The sequence below is a fragment of the Centruroides sculpturatus genome, unplaced genomic scaffold (assembly GCF_000671375.1).
Source record: "Centruroides sculpturatus isolate CEXI.00-Female unplaced genomic scaffold, Cexi_2.0 scaffold60, whole genome shotgun sequence".
Taxonomy (NCBI): Eukaryota; Metazoa; Arthropoda; class Arachnida; order Scorpiones; family Buthidae; genus Centruroides; species Centruroides sculpturatus.
Genome location: NW_019384349.1, coordinates 975,590 through 989,353, shown reverse-complemented (window position 1 = coordinate 989,353; position 13,764 = coordinate 975,590). Strand labels below are relative to the sequence as shown.

Here is a 13,764-nt window from a genome sequence, read left to right as displayed (position 1 = left end):
TTTAAGAATTTTTATCTTATTTAATAAAAATGAAACAAAAATATTCAAATGAATATATTAAATTTAATTTGATAATTACAAGTCGTAATGACCCACTTGAGACTCAAATTGTTCTTTTAATGCTTGCACTTCTTGTTCTCTTTCTAAAGATGATGAATGTTGAAAATGACTTTTTTCTAAATATAATTGACTAACTTGAGCATATTTATCTTGCAATTCTTTTAATGCTATTTCTGAATTTTGATGTTTTTTTTCTACTTCTTTTAACTCTTTCATAAATGTATTTCGTACAGCTTCTAATTCAGCCTTTGTGAAAAGAAAGATATTATATTAAAAAAACAATTAAGATATTAACAGTTATTGATAAATTATAAAATGAAACAGAAAAGTAAATAATAAATGAGAGACAAAATAAAAAAAATAAAAAAACATTTGGGTAGAAAAGTTGTATACACTTTTTCATTTAATCTTTGTATACAATCTCTATTCTCAAATTATATTTTGTAAAGTTTTTCTCTCAAAAAAATTAAATTACTTCAAACTGAAATTAACAATACTTTTCACAAGAATTATAATAATTACTGGAATTATATCCAGTATTCATATTTATTAAATATTTTTCATTAAATTGGGTGTAATAGCAAATACTATTCTTTCATATTTGATTACATTTCATTAATATATTTTCAATGTTGACAAATATTGATTTATGTAATTAAATAATGTATATACCAACTTAAATATTTTTGAAAAGAGTCTTAAGAAATAACTATAATATCTAATTCTAAGATAAATACTCCTCTTTATCACATTTGGAAAAAAATTATAACTTTCATATGTATAAATTATTTTCATTTTATTCACTATATATGTTTTTACATACTGTGTGCCTGGTCATTTCATCTTTCTTCCACTCTTCTATTGATTTCAATAACATTTCCTTTTCATTAGCATATTTCTCTTCTATCTACAAAATATAAATTTAATTAACATATTTGTACTTGAAAAACAGAATGATTAATTTATTAATATGAAATTTAAATTATTTTTCTAACTATTTAAATTTAACATGAAAAAATATGCCTACGTAATCATAGAAAATCCCATAAAAATGCTAAAACTGTTCAATTAGTCAGGAGTTTTATTCTAGATTAAATGTTATTTAAGACATTAATGTCTCATCATCACATCAAATACTTTAAAAATATTAAATTCAAATAAAAACAATATCTTAAGAATATTCTAATTCTCATAAAATTTTACAACAAAATTAGTTCAAAAATAAAATGATATTACGTTTAAAATATCAGATAAAATAAAAAATAAAACAGTATGAAAAAATAACTAATATTCACATCTACTATTTAGAAGACAAAACAAAACAAAAAAAGTTATTTGTGTTGTCTTAATGAATTTGTCAGACAAACCCGGGGGTCCACATTGCTATCCTCTGTTCTTTTGTTTGAAATTAAATTGATACTAGTTGCTTTGGTTAGCTCTTCTGCAATTCTTAAAAGGACATTCTTTGTATTGGCTGTAATAACCTCTACCTTATCTCATTTAGAATAATTCTTCAACTAAGCTATATTCACTCTTCCTTTTCTAAAGTCTCTACATGTTCCTTTAAGTCATCTCCCAATTGTACAGTATATGCAATAAAGTTTTCATTTTGTTCTTTTTAATTTAAAAAAAGCTGGCAAGCAGTGGCGTGCCATCCTTGGAAGTGGTGGAAGTGCCGCTTCCCTTGTATTTCTAAAATATAAATACATATTGCACAATTATTTTCATATTTTAACTTTAACATTTTAATATTAATCTAAATAATTTTATTTGTTTGTTAAAATATATTGCATGCAATTTAAAATATCCATAAAAACAACTCTGTTGTTATTTTTTTAACTTNTATCCATTGTCATAAAAATTTGTCTTTCCACTTCTTTCCCAAGACTACAAATATTCAAGTACAAAGTAACCGGATTCAACTTATTTTTACATAAGTAGTTAAATAATTAAGAGATTAGGGAATTAGGAACATAAAATTCTGTTGATAAAGCCGGAATTTTATTTAAAAGCTTAACTGAACCAATCTCTTGCCAAGTATAGTTGAGACTGATTTCTTCGTAATATTAGATGCAATAAAGACAGAAATTTTTCTAGTTCAATAAGAGTGACTGAAAAGTAAATTTCGGAAATTTCTGTGGATACCTGGTCCTAAAACGAATTAGTTAGAAAACAAATGATGGACAATCTACTTAGTATTAAGTTTAACATATGTAGATTTTACAACTATAGTGAGAAATGTTTAAAATTTACAACAACCCTGTCGCGTCCTTTGAGGTATTACTAGTGATGCGACAAAAGAGGAATCCATTTGACTTAAAAATTTAGAAACATTGACCTGTATCGGCACTCCTGGGATTTGGTAGCTGCGTGCATCCATGCACTGCACACAGGACTGTCTCTGATTCTATCCATTAGCCACTCGTAGGGAGCTATTTGACTAAGTAGATTGTTTTAAGATTTAAAAAGTAAAGAATATTTTATGTTATTTTTTATGTACTTTTCTTTACAAAGCTATATCTATACTAATATTATAAAGAGGTAATGTTTGTAAGTTTGGATGTAGGGGGTAATCTCCAAAACTACTCATCCGATTTCAAAAATTCTTTCACCAATATTTAGAATGGAACTTAAGGGTGGACATAGGCTGTATATTATCATTAAACATTCATATAAATTAAAAGATATCATCTAGAGTTAAGGCTTTTATGTCCAACAGATGGCGCTACAAATATGACAACCTAAGTTTGCTTTTCTGTGAGGCATTATATTTTTCTGTGAGGATGAACTAAAGCAGATCATCTATCTATCTATATAAATAAAAATGTAATGTTCGTTTGTTCCTACCTTCGATGTTGTTTGAAATTTTGACACAACACTGCATTCGAATATGCATGTGTTTTTATATAATATACATGTTGAAAGTCCCCCCACTGGGGGGGAGATGGACAGGATTAAGGCTTACCGTAAAGAACTCTGCTTCTATTTATACTATTTTAGAGGTGGTTTTTTGCGTTTTTGATTGTGTTTTAATAGGGTACATCAACAAAATATACACTAAAAAGGGATTTTTCGATATTCCCCCGCGGGGGAGAAGGACAGGATTAAGGCTTACCATGAAGAACTTGGCTTCTATTATACTATTTTAGATGCAGTTTTTTGCATTTTTGATTCGTTTTAATAGCGTACGTCAAGAGAATGTACACTAAGAAGGAATTTTTCGAAAAATTCCCCCCACGGGGGAAGTGTTATACATTTATAATAGATACATTTTGAGCCACAACACGCGTGGCGGGGTCTGCTAGTTTAATTATAATTTTCTTTAAAAGTATATTCATACAATTAAAGAATATTTTGTATCAGTATGTATATCCACCACACATTTTATTTCACCAAGTAAGTTTTTATATTTTTTTAAATTTTAGCCCTTACATTGTGGCTAGCAATTCAGAATGTAATTGTGATATTAAAAATACATTTAGAGAAGTTTGCGGTTTTTACTGGCTTATCGAACAAAGAATATGAATGGATCCTAGACCATCACACGCAATTAACTGATTGCCTGTGGAAATTGGCTTCTTACAGAAACAGCTTCCCTATGATCAAATGTCATGGCACACCACTACCGGCAAGGGCTCTTGCTCAACTTTCCTGGCACTTGAACAAGAAGTTAAGGGGACACATAGGAAGTCCACTAATTTTTGATTACACTGTGATATAAAATTTAAATAATAACAATTGCTTAAGAGGAGTAATTTTGTTATGAGAAATTTCTCTATTTAAAAAATATTTAAGTTTAAATAAAACTATTGGATAAGTCACATTATCTCAAAGTTAAAATTGTGTGTAGCACCATCTGTTATGAATCATCATCAAGTGTAACCTTTGGATGTCAGAAGTGCTGTTTAAAAATTCTCAAACTTGCCTGAAAGTTTTACAGAGAAAAGAAAGAAAAAATTATTAGATTTTACTTAAAAGTAATTTTCATACTATTTTTATAAAAAGGCAAAAGGCTTTATTTTCAGTGTACAGATGAATTTTTTAAAAAACTTGTAAATGCCAATAACAAGTAAATTTTTCATTAAGTCTGACCCCACTCAAGATATAACATATGACCTCCCTCTATCTCCCCATTTCCTTGGCTTTTAACTCCTAAAATTTAATAGAATCAATTCCCTATATACAGAAATAATCCTGCCAAGTATCAAAATTTTTGATTCATCCAGTTTTGAGATATAATGCAAAACAGATGCTGATACACACACACACACACCCATACTCACATACTGTACGTACAGAATTTTTAAGATTTTGCTTTTTCTACATTTTAGGCTCCTTGAGTGTCAAAATATCAATAAATGCAAAAAAGTCAAGGGGTCAAAATTTGACCAATCACCATACTTTTTCTACATTAAATTCTATAATAGGCAGGAAAGTAATGTATCATATGTTAGGATTCATACTTTTATGCTTCTGTATCTATTTTAATGTAATTTTTTAAAGAGTTTTTATAATATATTTTATATAACTACTATTGAAATTATTTGATTCTTTAAATAGCAACTGAACAATTATTTTTATACCATAAAGAAAGTTAATTTGACTAAATACTGTGAGAGACCAGATCAGATGGAAATTTTATTTAACTGCAACCAAATATTTCAAATTTGTTAAGAATAATGCTTAAATCTCACATATTCTATAAAGAAAATTTTCCCAACAGAAAAAAAAAACTGAAAGGATGTGATCACATCTTTCCTCCGATCTACTTCCTTTCCCAAGGTGACACATCTTCCGAATGTATGTGTCACCAGAAACTTTCATCCAAAATTCACCTATTGGTCAAAAAACTTAACATGGCAAAAAAAAGGGGCATCGAAATCAAAGAGGAAGACCCCCTAAATAAAAGACGAACATCGGAATCGACACGAAGAGTTCGCCGACCTCTTCCTTTCCATGTGAATGTTCCATTGCCAATCCTTCTGACTGCCCTTCACCATAGACTCCTTAGAAACAAACTTTTTGATTTGAGAGTTAGGCCGCTTGTAACCCTGTCATCAGGACATTTTGCGATTTCAAGACTTCAATCAAGCCAATTCAACCGATCAAGATATTTAACCTCATGTGAAAGAATGTAAGCTCTCTCTCTCAGCTAACTTAGTATAAAGTAACAAAAAATATTACTCTACTGAAGCTTTATTCATTTTCTGACACTAGAATGCTAGAATGTTATCTTATGTATACATGCAAATAATTTAATATTATACAAAAATAAACAGGTATTTTTTTATTTAAGTAGTAGTGTGCAGTTCTTTTGGCCTCATTGTCTCTCAAGACGTCCAACTCCTGAATCCTACCGCTCGCATGTGAATGAACGAATCACCATCTCCTATTCTGACACAGGCATCATGTGTCTGATGCCGTCCCTCTGGTCACAACACCAATCACTAGCAAACTTGCTAATAATTTGTATTTATAAAAATATTTCAATTATGATCAATATATTCAAAAATTCCAGTTGTATTTGTCGAATAATCAAAAAATTATTTGACAAATACAACAAAAGATTTTTCTGAAAATTAATAATTTTCAGAAAATTTTTTTTTTTTTTAAACTCTGATGAGTGGGTTTTACTAAATGCTCTCTCTACCCCTAGAGTGAGATAGTTTTTTTAAAAAATGTAACATTTACAAAAAAAATTTATGGGAAAACTTATCAAAGAGTTAACATTTAAAATAACAATACCAAAATTAAAATTTTTATAATAATTTAGTTTATGTGAACAACTGAACCTAAAAAATAATTTATTTCTTGTTATTCTTTATTTCTTTAAACCAGTGTTTTTCAACTTTCTTGAATACGCGACCCCTTTACAAGTTAAAAAATTCTGGCGACCCCCCACTGCCATATTAAAACTATATCAGTGATTTTAAAAACTACTGTACGTATTTAATTTTCTTTCTGTTGAGTTTTAAATATCGATAAAAAAACCAATTGTACTGTAAAATAAACAGGTACAGCCTTCTCACTGAAATTGAAGTTTTTTTTATTGTAGTGTAGGACCTACAAACACTTGTCTTTTTCTTTCACCCACAACCCCCGTGTATGGCTTTGCGACCCCCCTGAAGGTCGCGACCCACAGGTTGAAAAACACTGCTTTAAACTAATATTAAAATTACTTACAATTTTATTTCCATTGATTACATTTTCTCCTGTAAAATTTCCTAGAGAACTTTTTGTAAATTTTTCTTTGATATCTTCTAACTGTTTACCTAATGCTATAAGTACATTTGTATTTTCTTTAGATTCAATATTCTCATGGGGTATTTTATCTGCAAATTCTGGATGTCTCCTTAAAATGTGACTTTGAAGAAATGATGGGCCAATAAAAGTTTTTGGACAATGAGAGCACTAAAAAAAACATTTTATGTTATTCAAAAATTTATTTTTAAAATATTTTATACTTTAAAAACATAAAAATTACCTGGGAATATTGTTTATTTAATGATTCAAAGTATTGTTGTTGGGCTGCTAACTGTCGTTTTCGTTTTTTGTTTTCTTTCTTTAAATCATTTATATACTTTTGATCTTTTGATCGAGCAATTTTTTCTTCTTCTAAACTGCCTAAAGTTTGTTTTAACTTTTCTTCCAAATTTTGGATTACATTTGCTAAATATTCTTGAGAATGCTTTAAAACAATTTTAAATGTTAATTTAAAATACGCTTAATTAAATAAACTTTTATTGATTTATCACTAGTAAAAGAAAATTGATTTTATCAATCAATAATTATCAGTAATAATAATATTACATCAACAAAGATAAAAATAATTTATTTTAGTATTCAAATTTAAATACATTTAGCCAAACACTCTTGAATTATTATTATTTATTTACACTTATTTATTTCATGATATCAATTTCAATTTAGATAATAAAAAATTTAAGTTTTTTATTGCCAGTTTTTAAAATTTTTATATTTAACAATTGGTTAAATTTACAATCAAACTGTCTCATTAAATGATTCTTTAACTTTTTGATTAACTATATATTAACTTAACAAAAACTAATACACTTTTTTTATTAGAAATACTTTAAAGTATATTAATTTCTTAATATTATATATTTTAAAAAATTTACATTTTAGCATTAGTCAATTTTGCATCATTTCTTTAAAATCATTATAATAAAATTTTTTTAAAGTAAGAACATTATATTTTCTTAATATTTACCAATAAATATTCAATAATTAACTGTGCTAGCTTATATAATTTGATGTAATTGGGATCCACAGAGTTTCTATCCTGAAATGATTAAATGACATTCATGTAATATGTGCACAATTTATGTATTATACATTATGTTATTTAAAATATTAAAAAGTTAAAAAAAAATAATAATTAATTAACAAATATTGTACTTCCCTGATTAAACCCTGGGAAAAAAGCTGCTGTTAAAAATAAACCTGAGGTCAAAAAGCTTGGGAATCATGTAAACTGTATAGGGTAACAGTTTAGAGTGACAGGTAAGAAACTTAACTAAAATTCTACCTAAAGATTAAAATCCAGGATGAAATATTACAATATTGCAGACTAAATATAAAAAATATTTTTGAGGTCTATTAAACATTGAATTCACAATCACTGGAACACAATTAACACTAGTGGAGTTGACCTTTCTCTATAGGTTCTTCACTGCCTATACTTATTCAAGTTGTTTAATTAAAAGTTCTTGTAATATTGGATATTTATAAAAACTTCTTTGTAAAGATTAAAATCCAAAACAAAATTTTTTTCAATCTCTACAAAAATAAATTTATAAATATCTGATGTCACAAGAACTCTTAAATAATTTGCATAAATATAGGCAAATAAGAGCCTATAAAAAAAGGTCAATTCCACTAATGTGTTCTGGTGATTGTTAATGAACACTTAGTAGACTTCAAAAATATTCTTTTTGTATTTAGTCTCCAATATTGTACATTTTAAAAATTCTACATCTTCAAATTGTCTCCAGTCAGACAACACTTTCTAGTCCAAGGTTCAAGGGAGCATTTTTGAAAATATAGTTATGTTGCTGTAATGAGCATGAGAAAGTTGCAATCAAATTCTTAAGTCAAGAGCTTATCAGCCAAATTGTAATTAGGAAGACTTGAATTGGAAATGACGAGTTTGAACCTGAAGACAGTAGTCAAGATACTGATTCTTACAATGACAACGTAACAACAGAATCAGAAGATGCTGAATTAGATTAACTATGAAAACAGTAATTATTTTAAATATAGCTGTAACACAGTCAGTAAATGGTTTTGATCGTTTCAAAAATATACAAGTAATTAAAATATGACTTTCAATTTTTACCCACTCATCTGTTGAAAGATAAATCTTAGCCTTGAAAAAACTTTGAGACCTCAAATAAACCCCAAGATATGTACATTTTAAAAACAACTCCCTTGGAGTTTAATCGGAAAAGTACAGTATATTAATTTTCAATGCTAATTTTAATTAAATTCCTATCTTTGACTCAATCACACATCATTGATTTATGATCAAAATTTGCAATTAAATTATATAATAATAAATATTAATCTAAATAATTTTATTTGTTTGTTAAAATATATTGCATGCAATTTAAAATATCCATAAAAACAACTCTGTTGTTATTTTTTTAACTTTATTGCTTAATTTTGAATATATCTATTTCAAATTTTGGAAAAATAAAGAAGATACATAAATTAAAGTAAAGTAGTTATTATTAAATGAGAAAAGAGCTTGTTTTTAATATGAAACCAAAATAACCTTAATGGAACTAGTTGATGTATTATACACAGTACTAGTCAATATTGCTATTGATTTTTAATAGATATATAATTTATTCCTATAACTAAAATATCACATATAAGTACTTATTATTAGTAATAATAACTAATCAATGAATATTTTAAATATATTTTTAATTGATTAAACACAAAATAAAATATGCATCAATTTTGTTTTCCTTTGATAAAACACTAATTTAAAACCCATTCTAATTCAGATATTCTTTACATGTTTTAACACTATATATATTGAAACTTTTTAATTAAAAATAAATAAAATTTCCAAGATATTGTGTTGTCATGACAAACTGATAGTCATATTTTATTATATGAATAAATTAGCTTATACAATAATTATAAATTAATCATTTATATTTTGTATTTATAAAAATGTTTTGAAATAACACAGCAACATTTTTTTACAATATAAAAGCAGTTTAATAATAATATGTACTCTTTACACACACAAACCTGTACAGAAAAGTAAACATCTCATTTACATAAATAAATTATTCTAAAATAATAATATCTTTACACGCAAATATATTGATTGTTTACACAGTAATATTAATATCAGTGTGCCTAAATAGCTGTAGTCTTTCTAATTTTCACAAAACATATTCAGTGAATAAATTCTTAATGCTGGCTCTCCACTTAGTGCAATCATATTGCCATCACCCGATGATTCATAGAGCAACACAATTGCTGTCCTACATGCCCCCACATTTTGTGCAAAATGGAAGATGATTTGCAATGAAGTATGGGAATTTTTTAAAATGGCAGAAAAACTTTTAACTTAGAATAAAGATTTATATTTTTAAATTTAATTTTTTAACCTAATATTTGCTATTTTTTGCATCTTTTCAAAATATCCACACCACGAAATATGTGATGCCAAGGATAATGGGTAAAAATATGATGTCATGTACACTTGAAATTATGGATGCGGCATGCCAATTGGCTGCAACAGAATCACTATATGTGAAAATATACGTTGTCCCACTACTCTGTTGCCAAAGTACTCAAAGGCAATTTTACTGCACATGAGCAGTGACTAAGGTGATTGAATCACTTCAGAATCAAGCTAAGTGGAGAGTTGGCATAACAGAAGAGATATTATAAATTTATTTTGTGATTCACTATAATCATATTACATATTGTATTTTCATTCACTATCAAATCTAAACATTACTTTGCATATTAGTCCCTCTAATTTGATGGCTAGATGGCCAAGCAGTTAAGGTGCCAGCTTAGAGCTCTCAGGGTCCCAGGATTGAATCCAGATGAGTCAAAATCCTTGGAATTTTTGGGAGTTATACATCAGGAAATATCAAGCCCCACCTTTCACCTGATAGGCATGGCCAAACCATAATGGGTATTAAAAGAGATGTTCTCTTAGTGCCCCTAGGGCAGAAAGAGTTAAAAAAAAAAAAAAAAACAAGTCAGCAATGAGTTGCTTAACTTTACCAGCAACATTTAAAAACTGTGTTTAGCACCATCTGTTATGACAGGGGTGGCCAACCTGCGGCTCTTTGAAGGATTATTTGTGGCTCTCGATAAACGTACCCGAGTTCCCTTTTCATCTTTGTGTTATTATATTTTTAAAAATTATTATCGTTCCGTATGTGTTTCAAAATGTCTTTTAAATTACTAACAAATATGAAAGACTAAGTGCAACGGTGTAACAAATTTCATTTCCGTCCAAGTTAAGAATGATATGACTCATCGAAAACTGTGCAAACGAACATAAACAGTGGCGTAATCATCTGTTATCGACCAACTCCAGACCAATTTTGAATTTGTAAACTGTCATTGCAACGGACAGTTGACATTGTGCTCTGGAGGAAACAATTTGTATCACTCTTGCTATGGATATAATTTGTAATCTGGAATTTTTTGCATACCTTTTTAATATGTATTTAATTGTGGCTCGCAAAAAATTTCAAATTTTGAAAAATGGCTCGGACTATCAAGGAGCTTGGCCACCCTGGTGTTATGATATTATTAAAAATGCTTCATATTTTTAATTATTATAAAATGGCAACAAGCTTAATTTTGAGGGCAAGGATGGATTTTTTAAAAAATTGTAAATGCTAATAATGAGTAAAATCATCATTAAGTCTGATCCTACTGAAGATACTCATGACTCCTTTTATCTCCCCACCCCCTAGACCTTTAATCATCAAAATTTATTAGCATCAATCCCACTAATAAACAAACCTCCTTGCCAAATTTAAGAACTTTTGACAAAAAGCAGAGGGATTATTAAACTTGAAACAGGGTGAACAAAATTATGCCCCCCACACACCAAAATTACCCCCGAATTTTTTTGCATTTCTCAATGTTTCAAGGTGTTCTAAGTCAAAAAATGCAAAAATCTTGAGGTGATCATTTTTTGACCAATCGCCATACTTTCCCTCGTATATATAACAGCCAAAAAAGTAAAAAATAGGTAAAAATTATCAAGTTGTTTTAAATATTATATTTATGCTAATATTAAATTATATTTGGACAGTATTTAAAAAAGTGCTTATATACTGAATTTGTTTAATAAAAGTATCACAGAATTTACGATAATACTATGTAATTTTTATAACAAAAATTATTTTAAAAATTTCATATTAACAAGAAAATTACAATTAATGATTATCAATACTTAAAAACATATTGTAACAGAAATATATAAGAAAGACAGTAATAAAATAAAATGTATGTATTACAAATTATAATCATCAAAACTGGAAAGTTTTACAAAATATAAAGAATTTTTATTCTGTTTACTATTTAATATTTAAAAAAATTTCATTATTTAAGTTAATATTTTCATAAATAAAAACATATTTTATAATTTAAATTTTAAATAATTTATACATATTCTATTTAAAAATTAACTAAAAAATAAAATTATTTGCTTACAACTTCATGTTCAATATCACAAAATGTAACATGGACAATATTATCTTGCAGACAATGAAAATCAAGACTTTGTGATAGTTTTCCAATATCTATTGAAGCTATTAAAAAAGATAAAAACTTAGTTGAGTATAATAATTAAAATATTTTATTACAATTTCATTTATCATCTTGTCAAAAATAAGATGTAATATGACAATTAACAAACATTCATCTCTGTATTAACATTATAACAAATATTTAAATTTTTTTTTACTCAAGAACTAACCTAATTTTTTCCAATCGACTCTTTCATTTCTTTTACGAAACGTGAATCCATTAGTTGATACATCATGATGTAAATTAGCATTTGAAGGAGCGGCAGGCATTTCCATTTTATCCTAAAGAATAAGTTAAACATAATCAAATAATAAATTTGTTAATCTATATAATATTAATAAATGTCCAATAAAATGATAAATTTTATATTACTATTCAGATTTAAGATATATTCATTTGTACTAAAATAGAGTTTTAATACAAAATATTCAATTGATTTCTGTATTATTGATATATTGATTTTTGAACAGTTGCAACTTCTTTACTGTCACAATCATATTTGCTTTTTTTTTATTTAAGTTTTTTTTTCAGATAATATTTTATTATTCAAAAAAATCCAAATATTTTCACATATGTTAGTTTATACACATGATAAATACACATTATTGTTTTCAACATATAAACAATGTTGTAAAGAATAGCTTGTAATAGTATATTATGCAATTAGTTTATAATATAGGCGATTATGGAATGAATGAAAGTTTACACGAGTAGATAGAGCGAGTGGGCAAATTTCCATGAATGCCATAATCGCTAATTATAAATGAATTGTCATATGGTATTTTGTGGTTAGACTACATAAATATATATAATGAAATTTATATTAATGGATATGTACTTTCCAGAGAATTGAGAAAAAACAATTAATATTTTTTTTCTCAAATAGGTTAGAAAAAATAAAACTAAATTATATAAAGTTCTCTTTTTCTATTTTTAACTAAAATTAATCTAATTAAAAATAATTCAAAATATATTTTCACCATATATATTATTCAAATATATAATAAATAATGGTAGACTATCTACACCGGAGTACTGTAACACAACCATGTATCTATAAACCTTTTATAGATACGTGGTTGCGATATAATAAATATGAAAAATTATGCAAATATTTATTCTCATAGGCTGAAAGAAAATGTAATTAAATGTATCATAAGTTTAATAAAATTCCATTCATTAATACAATATTTTGGAAACTGTCATATTTAATTTATTCTCAAATGACATCCAATAATTTTAATCTAACAGCATTCAATTAGCTGAATCAATAAATATACCATATTTATGAATATATACTGATTCAGCTAATTGATTGCTATTCAATTCAGAACTTGATTGTATAAAAAAGTGTTAAAAGCTAGTTAAACTGAAAGATGACAAATTATATCCTTTATTAATAATGTGTATGAAGAAAAATCATATACTCACAAAATCTGAAAAATAATGACATAATAATTTGAATTGTACACTTTGTAATATTTTCAATTTTACTGAATTATTAATATAGTGAATATTGTTATTGTAACTATACTGATCATAAATATTTTTATTAATCATTAGTCATTTAACTTAAAAAACATTAAAAGATGCATTAGCCATTCCAGGTGATTGATAAGTGAAAGAAATTACAGTACATTATAATTAGAGATTTTGATTGATAACAAACTGCATTTATTTATGTATACATATAAATTAATAAAATTTTATTACAAAAACTTATTAAACAGCCATAGATGTATCTACTGTAAAATTAATATACAATTCTTTATATTGTGTATATTTACAAACAAATGTTTTGTTAAGATATATTTATATGCATGGGTGTCCACAGAGGCAAATGAAGCACTTGCCCTCCCCTGGGATCAAGTAAAA

At 26.8% G+C, this 13,764-nt stretch overlaps 1 protein-coding gene across 1 annotated transcript in view; it reads right to left on the bottom strand.

The window, feature by feature from the left end:
• Nucleotides 1-13,336, bottom strand: part of LOC111637023 (zinc finger protein DZIP1L-like) — a 36,221-nt gene extending 22,885 nt beyond the window's left edge. Inside the window, exons 1-8 of the mRNA XM_023382427.1 lie at nt 13,321-13,336; nt 12,059-12,170; nt 11,794-11,891; nt 7,292-7,363; nt 6,545-6,748; nt 6,244-6,471; nt 884-967; nt 97-306 (exon numbers count right to left, since the gene is read on the bottom strand). Of these exons, the coding sequence (XP_023238195.1) occupies nt 97-306; nt 884-967; nt 6,244-6,471; nt 6,545-6,748; nt 7,292-7,363; nt 11,794-11,891; nt 12,059-12,164 (1,002 nt within the window). The 5' untranslated portion in view covers nt 12,165-12,170; nt 13,321-13,336. The remainder of the gene's footprint in view (nt 1-96; nt 307-883; nt 968-6,243; nt 6,472-6,544; nt 6,749-7,291; nt 7,364-11,793; nt 11,892-12,058; nt 12,171-13,320) is intronic.
• Nucleotides 13,337-13,764: the final 428 nt, after the last annotated feature.